General features: G+C 37.3%; 1 protein-coding gene across 32 annotated transcripts in view; it reads left to right on the forward strand.

Moving 5' to 3' along the window:
* The window catches only part of ank1a (ankyrin 1, erythrocytic a), a 139427-nt gene extending 119560 nt beyond the window's left edge, over positions 1-19867 (forward strand). For 18 of the 32 annotated variants that reach the window (XM_077206777.1, XM_077206745.1, XM_077206763.1 and 15 more), the window contains 6 exons: positions 54-681; positions 2832-3171; positions 8810-8893; positions 10845-10988; positions 15063-15160; positions 18793-19867. In XM_077206777.1, the coding sequence (XP_077062892.1) occupies positions 54-681; positions 2832-3171; positions 8810-8893; positions 10845-10988; positions 15063-15137 (1271 nt within the window). In that variant the 3' untranslated portion in view covers positions 15138-15160; positions 18793-19867. Of the gene's footprint in view, positions 1-53; positions 682-2831; positions 3172-4853; positions 4999-6248; positions 6764-8809; positions 8894-10844; positions 10989-12235; positions 14777-15062; positions 15161-18792 lie in introns of those variants that run through there. The other 14 variants (XM_077206752.1, XM_077206765.1, XM_077206753.1 and 11 more) reach the window with 9 other exon arrangements.
* Positions 19868-20325: the final 458 nt, after the last annotated feature.

The following is a 20325-nucleotide window of genomic DNA, read 5'->3' on the forward strand; positions in this document are numbered from 1 at the left end:
GGGGGGCGCAGTGGGGGGCCTGTATCAGTGTGCCAATCTCTGTGTCACTCCAGGTTACGGGCTGGTGGTACAGGAGGAACTAGTCTCACCGGCCTCCATGCAGTACAGTCTACCTTCGCCACTGGGCAATGAGCCCTACTGGCAAGAAGTATCGAGCATGGAGTGTGCGCCAATCGCTACCACTGAAGAGGACACACTCATGGAGATGTCTGACGTACAGGTTTGGCCCTCAGGCAATAGTCCTTCCATTGTGACCGTTGAGGATTCGTCACTGGAGTGCAGCAATGCTGACGACCTGGGCCACTCGAGGAGCGGGACTCCCGGTGGAAACGGACCCGAGGGACTTGCGACTCAGGGAAGGTTGAGTGGATCCATCGAGCTTCTCGAGGATCAGTCCATTGGGGCGGATTCAGATTACAGTGCCGCAGGGATGCTGTGTCTGAGCGAAGGGGTCAACATCAATGCTCTGGACAGAGGTCAGGGGTCGGAGAGGTCAGAAGGGGCTGTTGGTCAAGAAGTCAACAACGTTAAAGACGCTTCCAATGGAGGGTTGGGAGAAGGAGGAGGTGACGGCACAAACTTAGAAGATAGCGTATCTCTCATTTCAGGGCAACAACGAATTTATGCTCGAGTGAGTGAGTCACCTGGGCTAAGAAGACGGGCAGATCATGGTGAAGACAGGTGAGTTGCCCATTACGTTCTGAGTTACTTTGTGGACCAGCAGGGACTTTTTTTTCAGGAAGTATCTTCAGGTAATCATTTTCAACTCTTTATTTTGAACAGCATTGAAAATGAGGCTAAACGTAACCAAATGTTAGTTTAAATGTGTCGTTCATGGACTATTAGCGTTTTTGCTGGGCGGAGTATATTAAAGATTTTCTGTTTAAACAGTGTCATGTAATCGGTCCCGAAGTTAATAACTAATGATCTCAGCAATGGAAGTGAATCAATCAAAACTAACTTTAGCTGGACAATAACTTTATTCTAGAGCTGCTGTAAAGCCAACACAATCTGTTACTGTAATTTCCTATTTTCCCTGTAAAGCTCCTTTGAAACAATCTATATTGTTAAAAGCCCTATATAAATTAGGGTGACTTGACTTGCAAAAATACTGCACTTTCCTCAATTCTCTACACGCCACAATGGTTTTGTCCCAGACTGATGTAATTAATTGACCCATTGTTGCTGTGTCGGGCTGGTAGAGATCCTCAAATGGATCGATATTTTATTAGTGCCACAGAATTTAGTCTTTCTTTTCTGATGGACCGAAATTATGAATGGTTAATGACCTCCTATTATAAATAAGTTTCAGCCTCTCTAAAGAGAACAGCTCCTCATCCTAAATTATAATTAGACTTCAGTCAGGGTAGCGGCATATTTTAAAAAAACATTTGACAGGAGTGAAAACCAAGCATAGTTTATTAAATGGATTGTTCTGTTATTTAATTACCAGCTGATTATTCATCTTACGAAAATTGTTTCCAAAAGATTTTCAGAAGACTTCATAAAGCAGTTCTGAAAGTTGAAAATCACATTTAATCTACGACCTTTATATAGTGCAAGTGCATGCTATTTCTCATTTTTATCCATGTAAAATTCAATATAGATTTGAATACCAATTACCAATTGACTCTGACTAGCAATAGTAAATAGCAAATTATAGTTCTTCAGTCTTTCCTCTGAAAATGTAAGTGGCATTCATTGTGTTTGTCTATGGTACACACTGTCAAGTGTGGTTTGTAAAGTAAACTAAAGGCTTTTGGCTATGTAAAGAAAAGGACGATCTCATCAGTACATTACACCTCAACTTCATATTGCAATAATCCTGCTCTTAGAGAGACATGGTGGGTTATCTTCAACAAACACACATGAACCTGCTAATCTTGGCCTCTTGAGAACATGTGACAGGAAGTAAGAGTGCAAGACTGTCCAATGCTAAAGTTCAGTTCCCATAATGCACATTAAATATCTAATACGGCTTCGGAGTATTTGAGGCTAAGAGTATCCCATCATCCCATCATTTATCATGTGCAGGAATTTGCGTGCCCTAAAATTGCGCAAAATTGTATGTTAAATTTATTAGATATTACAAATAATCTGGTTGTTAAATGTAGTGTTGCATGTTGTGTTGCTGCAGAGATGAGTAGGTGTATATTGTAAAACATAAGGACTACTTAACAGACATTTAGAAGTGTAGTGCTTTAAACCGTGAAATGCGGATATAAACCTCAGCTAAAATGTGCATTTTTCTAACCCTACGTTGTAAGTGTTTCCCATGGAGTAATAAAAAGTTATTCATGCTCACTTGAAAACTTTGGCCAAATAGTCAAGTCAAGTCACCTTTATTTATATAGTGTTTTTTTATAATACAGATTGTTTCAAAGCAGCTTTACAGAGGAAAATAATGCAACAAATTTGTTTCTAGAAGAAAATAGCGCCACAGTCCAGATTATGTAAGTTCAGTGATGATTCATTTTTGTTGTAAAAAAGTTATTAATTTAGTCAAGTGCAAAAGCCACAAGTGTGGGTATTGGGACAAGCCCCTAGAACTATCTGTGTTTCTTTGCAGCAGAACATAAATAAGGCTATACTCATACACTCTAAAAAATGCCGGGTTGTTTTAACCCAAATTTGGGTCAAATATGGACGAACCCAATTGTTGGGTAAAAAAAAAATTTATATATATATATATATATATATAACAACCTAACGGCTGGGTTTGTCCATATTTGACCCAAATTTGGGTTGAAACAGCCCCAAGTAATCAACTATAGTGATTACTGCTGACTGCATTGTCCTCACCTCTCCTAATTTTCGGTCTCGTTTTTCAGGTTATGTGGTGGGTCGTTCCTGTCTTACCTGCAGGATCAGGGGTCTCCCGGTTGGCACTCGCCCCCAGATCCTTCTCAGAACCGAGTGGGGTCTCTACAATGCTCCCTTCCTAGACAGGCAATCGAGTCTATGATGTCCTCAGTGCGCGCCGCAGTGGACTGCGAGTCTAAGCAGTCTTGCCTGGCCCAAGAAGCCCTGATTGAGCCGGTGCGGGACATGGGGCATTCGGAGATCATCCACGGGCATTATCAGGGGACTCAACCGTTCGATAAAGGACTGGGGTTCCCACACAGAACAGCTAACATTCGGGCTTGGGAGGACATGCGTCTTAGAGGACAGGTAAGAACTTTTTGATTTTTATAATTTTTATTTAATTTGTGATGTCACATATCAAGCACCTGCTGAATGTTTTTGCTTTGACCTGCAAAGATATGATGGATGAGGTTGACTTTATTGCAAGGCTGTACACATCGGGGGACCAAACTAATCATTCTCTTAAAAGGATTTTAAGGCATGCAGCATGTTTGCCATTAAAAACATTTCGGATTGATTTGTCTTTGGAGTTACACTGATAATTGTGTTTTATAAGAGAAGTCACAGACAATTTTGTCACTGCTGGGATTTGTGTTATAGCAGTTCTCGTTCATTTCTGTGGTATCCACAAAAAGACAACTCTTTTACAACTCACAGGTCAAGGCTGTAATGTGATTGGTTATCAAAGCTCACATAATCTGTCATGCTTTTTCCGATGGTAGAGATGCAAATGTTGGTATCTCCACGTAGAAAGAACATCTCTGCTTTTACTGCAAAATTCTTCTTGAAAACGCATTTTCAAACCTAAAAGTAAGCTGTAGGGACATTGCGTTTGGATTGCTTTGAAGCATATTGTTTCACACTTTTGCTGATTTTGACAGAAGGCTTGGTTTGTGTGATTTGGTTTGTGTGATTTGGAAGTGAACAAAAACATTACATCAGACAGAGAACGTACTGTAGAGGAGTTGCTTTCATTGTTTGTAGTTGATGTACTCTGGATTTAGATTCCAACTCTGTGCTCCCTCTTTTTTAAGGATGAGCCTGTATCCATGGAAGCTTGTTTCCACCACAGAATAAAACATTTTAAAAGATGATTGCGACTTTCTATCTCACAATTGCGAGTTAACATCATGCAATTCTGACTTTTTTCTCAGAATTGAGTTTATATCTCGCAATTGCGTGACTTTATAACACTTTATAACAGTGTGACTTTATATCATGCAATTCTGACTTTATATCTCCCAGTTGCGTGTTATAAAGTCAAAATTGCAAGATATAAACATGCAATTCTGAGGGAGGGGGGGGGGGGCTTTTTTCTCTCAAATCTGACTTTATAACACACAATTGTGACTTTATATCACATAATTTTGACTTTATAACACAATTGCGACTATATCACACATTTCTGAAAAGTCAAATGAAAAGTTTTAGATAAAAAATGTAAAAAATTACCTTTTTTATTCTGTGGTGGAAACAAGTTTCTATATATATCAGTCATTTTAATATTATGTGACTAGATTGGAAAAACAGTGTGCATTTATGCGTTATTGAACTAGAGGAGGAACTGGGGGGGGAAACATGTGGAAGAAATAGTAAAACATGACGTCATGTAGAGTGAAACTCAAGCATTTGGTGGGAATATTTGACAGCTGTGATTATTGTCAGTCCGACTGTATTGTGCTATAAATGCCCTCTGTGACAGACCATATTACTGGTGACTATTAAAAAACAAGCCCAAAGTCACTTATAGTAGCATACATGGATAATTGGCAAAAAGTTTTTGCTTACAAAAGCATTTATTATTTCCCTAAGGCTGATGGAAACTCAAGTGTGCCCAATTGTCTGCACTTGCTTGTGGTGGCACACACACACACACACACACACACACACACACACACACACACACATACAGTATACAGCCAGCCCTATATGGACACACAACCCATTGGTTTCTAAATATAGCTCTTGTCTGCTTCTGTCATGTAAAGGGCCAATCCGGCTGCAGTGGCGAGTAGAGGAGGAATATTATACATGGATTTGAAAGGCATGGACAGTAAGGTCAATGGTTTCTCAAAGACATGTAATGCTGTTACCAGCTCTGAAAATAGTGTTTAAGAAAATGTAACAGGAAAATAACTGACTTTGGTATCATTTGCATGAAAAAGAAACAATTTTGTGAGGGGAGGAAAAAGGTTTATATTATAAGGTTTTACTGTATGCTGCTGATTTCCACACAAAATATAAAAAATGCATGGTCAGAAATGCACTTACAATGTACAGTACACTACTTTTCAAAGTTTGATTTTTTATTTTTTTTTATTTCAACAGTCCATATTAGACATTCTACTAATTATAAGTATCTGCATGTCAGCTAACTCACACTCTAATGACTGGTAGTTGACATTTAGCAGAATGTCTAAAGTGGACTTTGTATTCTTTCAATATTTGGTTTTAAAAGCACTTCATATTTTGCAAGGACACATTAAGTAGATCAAAAGTGCCAGTTAAGATATGTATAATATTACAAAGGATTTCTATTTCAAATGCTGTTCTTTTGAACTTTCTATTCATCAAAGAATCCTGAAAACAAACATGTCCACAAAAAAAAAAAACTGTTTCGAACATTGATAATAATAAGCAATATTTCCTGAGCATCAAATCAGCATATTAGAATATGTATACTGGAATAAATTACATATTGCAATATATTACGATATATAACAGTTATTTTAAATAATATTTCACAATATTACAGTTTTTACTGTATTTTTTCTTAAATAAATGCAGCCTTGGTGAGGAGAAAAGACTTCTCTATGATTAAGAGCTCGTATTAAAAACAGATTTTATAATTAAATCATGACCATAAACTGTACGTCTTATAAGATTAATGGAGAGAGCAAAATATTGCTTTAGGTCATGATCATTGTCTTTTATTTCCACCGTAGTAAAATTGAAAATGTCCTGGAAAATGATCGCTGGAAAAGATTGGGATTACAATTTTAAAATATATTATTATATTTGAAAAGTTATTTTATAGTGTAATAATATTACACAATTTGACTGATTTTACTCTGTTTTTGATCAAAGAAATGCAGCCTTGGTTAGCAGGAAAAACCCTTTGAAAAACATTTTCAAAATCTTACCGATCAAACAGTAAATCTGAGGGACAACCATTTATATTTTTATTTAATTCAAAAGTTTGTATTGTGTCTGCAAGCTTTTCCTCAGTTTAATACTACATGTAAACCAAAGGAGGCACCTGGTGTGAAAATGCTGTTGTTGAAATGTTAGCAGCTGTTTGTTCACTCACATACTAAGAGCTACAACAAGAAAGTTGTCCTCACATTGTGGGTATTTAAAGCATAACAGATCACATGTGCAATCGGACACTGGACAGAAGGGAGATGTTTTAGGAAGGTTGAGATAGAGAGAGAGAGAGAGAGAGAGAGAGAGGGCGTGCAGACAAAAAAGGAAGCTAATCCAATTCCCAACACAGCTGACCGAATGAGGAAATAACCGGAGAAGGAATGCTCTCGCTGCCTGCTTTCTTCAAATGAAAGCTGTGGAAAGAGAGGAAGACTGAAACTAGGGGAAGATAACATCGTTCCCCGTGTCTCTGGACCTCGGCTGGCTGGTGGACTGTGTTTCTGTGAGCCTGTGAGAGAGCGAGCGCTTCACTATGTGGGCTCTGGTGACTGAGCTGCTTTTCAGCTTCGTGTTGTTGGCCTTCATGGTCATCAGCTGCCAGAACGTCCTTCATATCGCCAGCAGTTCGGTCCGATCGGTCCTGGCCTACATTCACACTCAACTGGACCGTGAGCTGGGTGAGAACGAAGGTGTGTCTGATGAAGAGGAAAACGTCACCACTCGAGTTGTGCGCCGCAGGGTCATACTGAAGGTACTGCCGATTGCTGTGGATGTTTAATAAAAGAGGCTTCCCTAAAAAAGTGGCTCGAGCTGTTGTAAAATGCGGAAGCTTGTAAATCTAAGGGATTACAATGATGCGTGGGTGCTTGGTTTCAGTTTCATTTGACCTCATTTGAGTGCAAGCACCAGTGGACTGTGAGAACCACAAATAATTGATCCGGTGTATGAGATACTTTAGAGTGAATATTAAAAGAGCTTTGTATTTAAAGTAGGTCTGGTCATTGACACATGTTGAATTCCTACATTCCTCATAGACATCTTGCCTCTTGCCACGTTGCTGTGGGTTGGTTTTATGCGGTATATAACAGATTGACAACTTTTCCTTTCTGTAGAACTCCTGAATGAGACTTTTAGGGATTTTAAAGGGGTTACTGCATGCTTTTTTTTTTGGTTCACTTGGGGTCTGTTTACACAGAACGTGTTTTTCCATTCCACTACGCTACTTTTCCATTGTTTTTCCATGTAAACTCGCACTAGACACACACGTTGTACTGCAGCGCTCACGTCTTTTGCAGCATCTCGTGCGTGACCTGGTATTATAAAAACATGACGTTCAAGTTAAAAAGACTTCAACTTTTAAAAAAGCGTCTCTAGTCCTTGCAGGGTTTTTTCTTTCGCTTCACTGACCTGGCTGCATCTCGAGTTTTTTTTCCATTTCATTGTATTAATTTTCCATTTTCAATTTAAACGTGCTAGACTCTTACCATGCTTGCATCTTTTTGCAGCGTCTTTTGTGCTGTGTACGAAATCGCCCCCGATAAACCCTTAAATAGGGCACTATTTCAGGGGACAGCCATTAGTAGTGGTGTTAAAAACCATAGTGGATGTTATCGAGTGCACTCATTCATTTACATTTATGCATTTGGCAGACGCTTTTATCCAAAGCGACTTACATTGCTTTTCAAGGTACATATTTACATTCTTTTACATTCCATGTTTACATGGGAATTGAACCCATGACCTCGGCGTTGCAAGCGCAAGCACTCTACTGTTTGAGCAACAGGAAGGCTTCAATTCAATCAATACAGGAAGGCTTCTATTCAATCCCATAATGCACCGCAATAACGAGTGTACACAGAGCAAGCGAACTATGTTACTTGATTTTAAATGTACTTATGTATTAAAAGTAAAAATTACTGATCGATGAACCATGATTATTTACTTTGCCATTTTAATAAGGAAGATTATTATTAATAAAGAAGAAACATAAAGTATATATTGATCTGTAAATAGTCTAATGTTTCATTTTATTACCAAAACATGCCAATTATCAATTTAAGCTTCTGATAATTTATTTAAAAAATACCATATAGTATTTAAAAATAAAGAAAAGCTCTATGTTTTTGTAGTGGAGGGAAATGTATAACATAATGCCTTTTGAATGTAGAGAAGTAAAAGTTTACCAAAATAAAAATAATTACATGTTACACATACGTAACAGAGTAAAAAATGCTATATAAACCTTCTAAAAAATATTGAATGCAAGATTTAATGACATTTTTTTGTATAATTTATATTGTTTTAATTTATTGTTTTAATTTTGCAATAGTTTACAACAGTAACAGTTTCCGTTTGTATTACATTGTTGTCGTGTGAACAAACACTTCTTTTGTTTTAGATGAAAATCGCCGCCATTTTTACTCAGATTTCCTACAAATTATAATGATATGATTCCTGAGCCTCTATATCATATTAATATGTGCTTCGAGAGGTGTTCAAGATCTCCCACAATCAAATATGTTGAATATGATTTGAATATAATCCCCTTATGAGCACCTTTAATATTAAGCAGTGAAGGTGTGAAATCTGAAACCTGAGAAGGTTCAGATAATCGACCAATCAGAGAGAAGGAATAGTGATGCACTGCTTATTGTGATGGCCAGTACTATGAATCATTTTGACCATTTCTTGTAAAACTATACACAGGACTATTGCGAGCAAGTCCAATCAAAGAGCGAGTGAAGCACCCAATGGAGCATGTCGCCCTTTTAAGTTGCTTTTGTCATATCTCACCTAGGGTGATGAGGCAGAGGACCTTCACGGAGAGCAAGTGAGCGAGGAGCAATTTACTGATGAGCATGGCAACATCGTCACCAAAAAGGTCAGCAGTCTCATCCTGCTTTATTCCTGTCATTTACCACTCATTGCCATGTAATAATCATCTCAGTAATCATTTCGATTAGCTTTGCGAATTGAAATGATTCAGTGTTCGGTTATGCTGGGTTGGGTTTGTTGATCTGTTCCAAAACCTAAAGAGCTGACCGTGTAGACATGCGTTAATGCGTCCTGATGTGGCTGTTGGGTTAAAATGTTGCCCATCTCAGTTAAGGCAGCATCTCACGTATCCTTCTCGGAGAAGACAATCCCAGAATACATTCTGACAAATGTAAAAATGTGAAAGAAATCCATCAAGATGGTGTTGAGTGAAATAACTAATGGACCATGAAAAAAAAAGTTTAGCATTCAATTTGTTAAACTTGTTTTTTAAATACAACAATTTTTATTTTTTTTATAAATGCTACATCTTTCTCTCTTCTGATCAACCAATCTCTTTATATTTTTTATTTTTAAGTCAAAGAAACTCTATTTTGAACTTTTTTCTTTTGCTATTAGAGCAACACTTTATTTTACAGTGTGATTGTTACATGCAGTTACTAGTAATAACTATAAATTATGCATAATTACATGCAACTAACCCTAAACCAAACCCCAATCCTAATCCTAACCATATGGTAAGTACATGTAGTTACTTAATATTACTCAGTTCTTAAATGTATAATTACAGTGTAACAACAACAGCTTAAAATAAAGTGTAGCCCAAAAATTATATTTATATTATATTTTGTAGTTTACGTTCACCACGATACAAGTTTACCCAACTATGATGACTTTCACTTCTGAGAACCCTGGAAATGTGAAAAGGGTTCATATGCTTATATTTAATTAAATACTGAACTTTATAAATAAAAAAATAATAGTTCAAATTTTTAATTTACCCAATAATTGTGTGTACTATGTATTTGTTATGCTATGTATTTGTTATTACTGTACACTCAAAAAATATTTAGGCTTAAATTTAAGAATTATGCATTTAAATTACACCGTTTTAAATTAAACAAACTAATAAAATCAATTTAATGCATACTTGTCAGTCATACGTAAATAAAACAAGAAACAGGTTAAATTTCTCGATTCAAAAATAGAACGGCAGAGCTTAATATTAACTATCAACTATTTGCATCTATTTGATTTCATTTATATAATAATATTTTCAAAATGCATTTATTCAAATTGCTTAGATTCAGAATATTTGTTTATCATAAAAACGATTAAATGTATTCTGTTAAAAACTATGAACATGGTTAAAATGCGGCGAGCTGTATATCAAACAATATTCAATTAGTTGAAATAAGATTGGAACAAATTGGGTTTGTATATATGTATATGGTGATTGTGTATTTAAAATACATCCCGTTTATAAGAACTATTACATAATTCCTAAAGGTTTCATTTATGTATGACTGAATTTTATTAGCAATTCAATCTTAAATCTAGGCCTAAATATTTGTTTAAATGTATTGTGTTGTTAACTTAGCAACACGACTTTCAAATTATTTTGGAGTTTACTTTAATTGTAAGGTTAGTTGACTCTTTTATACAAATTATGCGCTATATGTGAGAGTTACTGTCTATGTAAAGTGTTTAAAGTCAGCCACATGTGGGACTTCATTTCAGTAAAGATAGCGTCTGTGTAGGCAGTAGACAACGAGGCAGCTCACTAAATTTTGGAACAGTTCTCAAAGTCAACATGATTCAATGGCGATTATCAAAGGAAATACCATCATTTCGAGATGCTCTTAAGGGTGAACATGACCATCCAAAAAAAAATCAAAAACTTGATTTTAAAAGCAACTTCAAAGTATACGTTTCCATCGAAAGTCATAACCTTTGCATGTTTCTTGTATTGTTTCTCATCTCTCACCTTTTTCATTTCTTCTTCTCCTGCTCCCTCTTCATATCCACCGATTCTCAATGATCTCATCCATCCGTAGATTGTGAGGAAGGTGGTCCGGAGAGGAAAAGGGGAGGAAGGGGTTCAGGAGCTCATCATAGAAGGGCTGCCGCAGGATTTCAGTGAGCCAGACGTTGATGGAGAGCAGTACATGAGCTATGCAGTCCTGGGCCGTGACAGCAAGGTGGGCTTTTGAGTTAGCAGAGCTGGTCACACTTTATATTGAGTGTCTTGTACTATGTATCTACATTTAAATTAATCATTTGATACAATGCACTTATTGGGCCCTATCATACACCTGGCGCAATGCAAAGTGTTTTTGGCTAGTTTCAGCCCGACGCGGTTATCATTTTCACCACCTGCGCCACGTTGTTTAAATAGCAAATGCATTTGCGTCCATTTGTGCACCCATGGGCTGCTGGTCTGAAAACGAGGTGTGTTTGTTCTATTTTGAGGCAACTGAAATAGACTGTGCCATTGACCAACTGTAACCTGGTCTGAAGTCAATGGAACAGTATTTTTTTTTTGTTATTTAAAGAGCGCATTAGTAATATGAGCCTATAGGCGGGTCCACAACACGCATAGACGTAGATGGTCTGCTTGTACTTTAACCTCGTGCACGAGCAGATCCTTTTCCTCGCTAGAGAAGCGTTCAGTCTTTACGCTTGCAAATTCCGCCATGTAAATAGCGAATCCGCCATGGCGCGAGCGCAACTGGCTTTTAAAGGGAATGGGAGATGAGACTCTGAGTGGTTTATTGCACGTTACGCCCAAAACACACCCATTACTCATTAAGAGAATCGGGACAACCCTTTTAGACCATGAGCTGGGCGCGCCGACCATTTTTCCTGTCGTTATACTAGCAAATGTGGATTCAGACACGACCTAAGTGCACTAGTGCTGTGTGCTTTAGACCATGCACTTAGATCCTTAAAATAGAGCCCATTGTGTACTTACAGGGGGGAGTGGAGTTAGACTAGTCAACTAGTTGGTTGCAAAATTTAAATTATCAATGCACACATCTCTAGGTTTTACATTGTACTTATATTTAAAAATACCTGCATTTAATTACAGCTGTAATTAATTTCTGTAAGTACATATATAATCACACTGTTACATCTTAACCCACTCTTAAACCAACCCATAACACCGAACCTGTGCCTAATCGTACCCGTATCAAACCTCAAGTGTTTTGCAATACAACGTCAGCACAATAAATGCATTACACCTAACAATGAATTTTTTGATGTAAGAACGTAGCTGTTAAAGACACCCAATATAAAGTGTGAGCGCTGGGCTTGTTGCACCAGGACTGATAGGATTTGTTTTGAAGAGGAATATGTAAAGTGCGAGATGGTCGAATAAAATCAAGGCTCAGTAGACCAGGAAAACACCAAATACATAAATGCATACTTTTTCTTTGCATTATAGATCTTATAGAAGATGCAGCATATACATGTGATCCACATAAGACTGAAGATTATAATGTATCTGCAAGAATGTGCCATGAATCCTTTAAAATTGCTTTTGCATGGAAGAAATAGAGTGAAAATACTGTGGCAAGTGTCAGAGGACAATATATATGCTCTGGATAATGTGAGAAACTTGTATGCCTGTAGATACACCTTTGAAACTTGTCCTTAATATTAGACATGTTCCGCTTTATTATAACTGTCCTTCATATTATTGATGGCTCAGTATAATGTGTCGGTATCACTGGTCAGAATTGAATTGGTAATCATATCATTGGAGTTTAGTTTTTAATTTCTCCCCAATGTATCATTATACTTTCTCTTGGGCACTTTTGTCATTTCCTGATTTTGTTTTCGTTCAAAAAGAGGAATCGTTCAGAACTGGGATTTGGTGGTGAACAACAAATAACACTGAACATTGCATTTTAGAGGCCTAATGGTCACACTTTAATTTGGAGATTACATAAATTTACTATGAACTATGACTTCCACCTCAATAAACTCCTAATTTACTGCTTATTAATAGTTAGTAAGGTTGTTGTTGTTAGGTATTGTGTAGGATTAAGGGATGTAGAATATGTTCATGCAGAATAAGGCATTATTTTGTGCTTTATAAGTACTAATAAACAGCCAATACGCAAGCTAAACGCAACTAGTTAGTGAGAATTGGTCCCCAAACTAAAGTGTTACCGGTGTTATTTATAAGACTGAATCTGGTTATATTCTGCTATTCTACTCTACCCAGACTACTATTTCTGCAGTATTCAGTATGTACTGTTCATATTATGCAAACAATCTGCATGCATAGAATACAGAACTATTACAACCGCCAAAATACAGCGTATGCGGAAGAGCACACTGGGAAAAAATCAGCTTCTCTTTCTAGTGTTATAAATTAATTAGGAGCTACATCTTTTTCTTGACTCCTTATCTAATCCGACTGACAAATGGTGAGACTTTTTTCACAAAATAAGATTATTGTTATTTAAATGTAATTTAATATAGGCAGATGCTATTTGAACAAATAGCAATAAATACTATTCACACTAAGTGCAAATAGCAGTATTTTCTTTGCACTAAGTGTAAATAGTATTTAGATGCTATTTAGTGCAAATAGTGGCAGATATTGTTTGCACCTCAGTGTATTTTGGTAATTCATATAACAGTATGCAATAATAACAACACGTTAACACATTATATTTATTCAAATCATAATTGAATACCTCCTTATTAGGACATTATTGTCCCTGAAGCCCTCCCCATCCCTACCCATAACCCCCTACCCGATAAACACTTTATTCACACTATTAAATACCCTTTAGGGACTTTATTTCCACTCTTCAAGTATTTTCTTTGATTTTATTTAAATGAACTCCTCTCTGAGCTGATATTCGATGGGAAAAGGGAGAAGAATGAGTTGGGAAAAAGGCGGATTTGAACTTGGGTTGGTTTTCAACTCAAGTCAAGTCACCTTTATTTACATAGCACTTTTAACAATATAGATTGTTTCAAAGCAGCTTTACAGTGATAATAGGAAATTAAAGTAACAGAGATTGTTTTGGCTTTACAGCAGCTCTAGAATTAAGTTATTGTCCAGCTAAAGTTAGTTTTGATTGATTCACTGGGTTGTGTCAAAAGCTAACGGCACGCCACTGATCCTGTTATCAGCGGGATTTCTTTTGCAGTTTTCTCTGGCTCAATCAGACAGTGATGGGCGGAGTCAGTGTAAATAGCCTCTTCCAACAAGGTCCCGTGTTGCATATTACTGCTTAAAATCTTTTACATTGAATCACCCGTGGCGCTACCTGGGCCCACCCATTTTGACCCAGGCCTATAGTAAGTAGTGAGTGATTTTCTTTCTAGCAATTCATCCAATAAGCAGCCTGAGGAAAGCTTTGAGCGAAAGCTTCTCAGCCAGTCAGAGGCTTCCACCCCACGTGTGAACTCTTCAGAATGATCGTCACAAGCAAGTGATCCAATGAAATGAATGACGTTGGTGCGCAAGCTTTTCAAGCAAGCTCAATGAGACAGACACAGACGGTAGCTATTAGCTGAGGTGAGGACAGCGACACAAGAGCCACACAGGTAGGCTACTGAGTCGCTGTCCTCAGTGCCGCAGAAAAGCGCTGAAACGGAGATGAAGGGGAAACCGTTTTTTTTGTTTTTTTGGCTTATTTTAACTGGCCCATCCAGTTTTCCACCTACAATCAAAATCCTGGCACTGCTAGTGCACTGAATACTGCATATTGTTTCACACACTAAGCCTAAAATAATATGCACTGTGAAGTGTATACTGTGAGGTATGTGGTCAGCAATATTCAAGACCCTTGTAGATTTTGAGGAAATTACATCACCAGGTTGGTTCATATGTGATTCCTCTTTATGAGCATCCCAGTTAACCCTCACTTCATTTGATGTTCATTATCATTTGTTTACATATGATTTATGTCAAGTTTCCCTGTATACGCTCGACTTTAATTAAACTTCTCTTTGCCCAGACTGTGAATGTACCCGTCCTTCTGTGTTCTGATGCTATTTGTTTTTTTCTCTTTATCCTGTCCCATTTATTATCCCCTGTCTCTCTTCCTTTCTCACCCGTTCTTCTCCATGCTGTCGCTTTGTTTTGTGTGCTCTTGCACGTTCTGCTTATATATCTCTTTTTTCATTAACACCTCACCTAATTGTTTCACTCTGCCCTCTCCGTCTGTCCCGTTACTCTTCTTGTTTCTACTCGTTCACTCTCCCGTTGTCCTCCCCTGGATGGTCCCGTCTGCTCTCCACCGTAGCCGGATGTTGTGGATGTGAAGATGGCAGGTGCTCAAATAGTGAAATGTGCGAGTCTACGGAGAGTAAAGCAGTGAGTCTGACTCGCGCCTCCCTGCAGGTACAGGACATTGCTGCACTTTGTGCTAATGTAATCCTGCTAACCAATGGGATTCCTCTCGTCATTCCGAGCCATAGGTCATTACCAGGACACGGGACCACAGTTGCTTTCCCAACTGTATTCAGACTAGTGATAAAATAATATTGGTTTCTCAGTTGGACAATTCTTAATCTATCAATCAAGTAGATTCAATGTGTTTTGTAATAAATCACATATTTATCATTTAATAATTAACATTATTTTAAGCTGAGTGGAAGATGCCACCGCATAATGGGGTCGAACAGAAGTGCTGGGACAATGAAAAATGTTGCATTTTTCCAGGAATACAACACATTTTGGGGGGAAAAACAAGATATAATTTCAAAAAAACTGAATTTGGGTAGAATGCAGGGTTGTGATTTCGGTAATTAATTTGACAAATTGACTGATATTCTGATATAAATCAATAATATAAACAATTTGACTACATTCTGTATCTTTTTCTATAGTAAGTCATGAGGACATAACGCACCGTTCATGAGAATGGTCCAGGTCTTCTAGATTTAGGTTGTCTGAATTTAAACCTATTGAGATCAATCAAACTATTGAAAACTTAGGCATACAGTGGTATTTCATTATCAAGCAGTATAGAGACCATAGGAAAGTAAATGTATAAGGAGTTCTGTTCCAGAAATATATCAATAACCTGCAGAGTTACAGATAGTAAGTGGGGTTAAGGCCCCGTCCACACTACTGCGTTTTCGTTTAAAAACGGAGACCTTTTGCTACGTTTGCACCTCCCGTCCACACTAAAACGGGAAAAACGAAGACCCAAAACGGAGAAGTTTAGAAACGCTGCAGCTCCGTTTTTCGTTTTGAATCTCCGGAGGGCGTTTTAGTGTAGACGGGACAAAACGGAGGAGTTTAGAAACGATGACGTAGAAGGTCACGCTCGGCTCTATGATTGGGTGTCATCACCCATGACGTATCCTTCCCTGATTCGTCAGCCACCCATCACATGTCCCGTCACCGGAAGAAAACAAACAAAAACATCCTGGACTACGTAGCTGATGTTAGTGAGTGCAACATGGATAACGAATTACAAGCGTTACTGACTTTGATGTCTTTGTTAGCAGCTGTTGTGCAAGCAAATTCTGCATTTTACAATGCTATAACTGCCTACATGCGCCGGAGGCAAACTATTATTCGAGCGATCTATGACAATTCCCGTGTGCAGCGGCGGTCCATGAAAAGAAATCTCTGGTCTTCGACATTTTCTAATCTTTGCAGAGGTAGCTAACGTTACTTGCTTCCTCATCAAATCTGAGGAATAGTCCATCCGTTTCCTGTTTACACCGGCACGCGCATGCACAGTGTTGGAGAATGGTCACGTGATCCTCGTTTTCAGTCGTTTTAATGTGGACGGAGATCAATTCTAATACGCAGCTAAAACGCTGGTGTGGACGGAGATCGTTTTCGTTTTAATTCTCCGTTTTTAAACGAAAACGCAGTAGTGTGGACGGGGCCTAAAAGGATCAATGTCTCTGAAAGTGAATCTCAGCTGAGTGAGCATGTGGGTATAGGCTATTGTATGAGCTAGATTTTAAAATAAAAAGGAACCACTACTATTCAGGCATAGAAATACACATAGGCCTATTGATTTTGTATAAGGTGTGCCTTCTGTTATAGCATTTGATGTTCTACTTTTACACATTTCACCTCACTGCATTAACTCCAGAGTTCCTCTGACATCTTGTCCATTTCCAACTAATATATATTAAAGTGTCCAATCAGAAGTTGTGTGCCCTTCCTCCATTTTAACCTCAGAATAACTCTTGATTGTTTTTTTTAAATCCTATATCGGAATCTTTGCAGGATTCTATCTATTCCTATCCTATCATAATTTGGAATCCTAATGAGATCAAACAGTGTTGAAATGACAGTATTTTTTATTGTTGTTGGATGTTGTGGAATATTTATCAAAATGCTATTGGTGTTGGAATAATGTCTTGCTGGTACATCTAAAGCACTTTACAGCGGGAGCTTAAAATACTCCTTAAATTACTTAAAGGTACACTAAGTAACTTTTGGCCCTCTAGCGGTTACTGCATGCATTTTGTGGAAGAACATTGTTTTGGTGGTGCGTCGGCTCTGCATGACTGTGCGGATGAATATAGTAATGCTGCTGCTCATAAAACATTCACTATAGGCTTAAGAGATTTAACCAGTTTAGAGGGAAAGGATATCAAGCTGACTAGCTGAAGACGTTACTGTGGCTTTACCCATTAATAAATTCCAGCACAGCGCTACAACAACCATAATGAAATTACCTTTCACAATAGATGATTCTTTACAATCAACTCTGCAAAATATAAACACTTATAATAGGCTTACCATTGTGAATCAGGGTAAGACAAAACACCTTTTGGAAGAAAAATGTATGATGTATTTAAATTGAGTTAATTTTGAACAAAACAAAGTTACATAGTGTACCTTTAATTGCTCTACTGAGACATTTTTTTATATATTGGGAATTTTTTGTATAGACTCTGAAAGATCCTGTACACATTCCTTTAAGTGTTGTAAACTACTGATGATTGGTGTCACTCAGACCTGTCAGAAAAGCATGCTGTATTTTTGTAATATTAAGGATAGTTTAAATAATCTTATAGTTGTCCAGTTGGAAAACCCAACTGAATTCAACTTAAGATCATTTATGGCCATTATCTGATCTAGACGGTTTGATCAGATGAACTACCAGTTTGTAGATTTTGTTTTGGCCTGGTAAAGCACATTCACTGCAAAAAATATTTGATTCCTCAGCATTTTTGTCATGTTTTACAATACAAATATCTAAACCTTCTTAAATCATGACATGTTTACTTGTGATGCTAAATGACATAAAATATGAAGTCTTGTTTTCTGAAAAATGTATCAAAATGAACAAATATGGGGTCAGGGATTAGGGATGCCAATGGGGTCAGAAAAGGGAAAACATGTTTATATTTTTGACCCCATTGTCATATATTTTTTTCTTAATTTAGACAAATTTTTCAGCAAACAAGATTTGGGCCAGATTTACTAAACAGGACAAATTAGCATGAGAGCGCAAAACCAAAAAAAGCGCAGATGCTAGTGTAAAGTTCTGCGTGTGATCCAATGACAAACACAAATTCATTTACACATGGATCATTTCCATATTGACCAACTCAATCTACCAAGAGCAGGCGGTAAATAATGGCGCAAAACACCAGTAAATTGGCAAGCGCAAACCTTAGTAAATCACCTTGCATGATTCATTTAAATACTCTCCTCCCATAAATTTTGTGTCTGAAAGGGAAACTCCTACAAATGCATATGCAATAAGGTCAGCCGCAAAAATAATAGTTTTTAACGTCTTTCAGTAAATCTTGGCCCTTAATACCTTATGTTATTGAGCACCTCAAGTAAAAGCATCTTGATTTAAGAAGGTTAAGATATTTTTACTGGATAAAATATGAAATATGAGTATGAAATTTGTTTTTGTTTTTTGTGGTGTTGCACCAGCTACCATGCTCCAAAACATACACTGACCATGTCTTTAATCTAAATGCAAAAGTCATGATTCTTTTAAGATTGCAGCATCGTAACCTTCCTTTCTATTTTTCCAATAGGACTTGACACCTAGACCCAAACCATCCTTCACTGACACATGATGGGCGTCAAACAAAGAAGAAAACCGAAGTAGAGCGCCGGCGATAGGCAATGGATATCAACTACGAAAAGAGATTTTAGGAATTTTTTGTAACAAGCAAAACCAACACTAGAGGATAGAGGCATGATTTCTTATAAAATGAAACCAAACAATGAAAAAAAGCAAGCATTTGAGAAGTGCTTCCTGTAATCTAAATATCAGCATGTGAAAGTGCTGTCGCATGGCCTGCCTTTACATACAGCACTGACTGCAAGCAATTATGAGGTGAGAAAATATTGTCATACCGCAAGGGCTGTAAAATGGTGGGGGGAAGGACTTTGGCCAACTGGAAGCGTACGCTTGAGATCGGGGTTTTTGGGGGCACGTGGGACACAAAAGCTAGTTTTAGTTCAATCCAGCAAGAGTTTCCTGAAATTTAGTCTTCCAGAACACACTACTACTGAGATGATTTCCCACCAGTAGGAGTCTGACCCTCTTATACTGGTATTATATACATAATATGCACTCAAATATGATGTGAATGTACTCTCTCTCTCTCTCTCTCTGTGTGCGTGTGTTCTTCTTCACAGCCAAAAAAAAGTGAACAATCTATGCGATGATTATGCTGCTGTTTCAATACTTGCTCCTGAAGTCTTGTTCAGTCCAATAGTACGTGTCTTGTGTATTGTAAAGGTATAATTGTGTAGCAAATGAGCTGTGAACTCCTGTGTTGCCTGAAATATACGAGGCTCAAGGGTTACAATTTGTGCAGTTTAAATGTGTTTCAGTGGGATACAGTACATTGGACATACTTTGAAATCACTGTGGGGCTCTATATGTGCACATTTGCAGATTATTTTGATGCATTCCTCTGTGTCATATGAACCCTGAGCTTCCTTTTAATAACTTGATATGCACAGAGGAGCATAAAAGCATTATATTAACATTCACATTATCCACCATAAACATTTGTTTTATTTCAAATAATCACTGGTAAGATTTCCTTCTGTATCCTTGTGAGCAAACATAAAGCAATAAAATTATTTTTTCTTGTTTATTAGTTTAATCCGAATAGTTATAAGGTCTAACCTTTCAGTGAAGTAAAATTAACATTCCTTGTTTAGGAAAGAAAACTAAAAATGTTTGGTAACACTTTCCAATATGTTTACAGTTCACTACATTGGTTATCAATGAAAACTACTTCTAAAGCATTTATTAATCTTAGTTAATGTTCATTTCAACTATTACTAATAAATTAAAATCATCAAAACTCAATGTTATTTACTGGGTCATGAGCTAACAATGAACAGCTGTATTTTATTAACGTTAACAGATTAATAAATACTGTTAAAAAAAATTAATAGAAACTTTTTGTGAAGTGTTACCAGACGTTTAATTGATACTCTCTCACTATTAGAAAGGCCTACATGTCGAAAAATCTTAAGGGAGAACACTAAATATATTGAAATGGTTTCAATCTGTTCTAATGACATTAAACAATAACTTTGGCATC

This window comes from Siphateles boraxobius, unplaced genomic scaffold, assembly GCF_051911475.1.
Source record: "Siphateles boraxobius isolate OS27281-9 unplaced genomic scaffold, OSU_SipBor_1 56, whole genome shotgun sequence".
Classification (NCBI taxonomy): domain Eukaryota; kingdom Metazoa; phylum Chordata; class Actinopteri; order Cypriniformes; family Leuciscidae; genus Siphateles; species Siphateles boraxobius.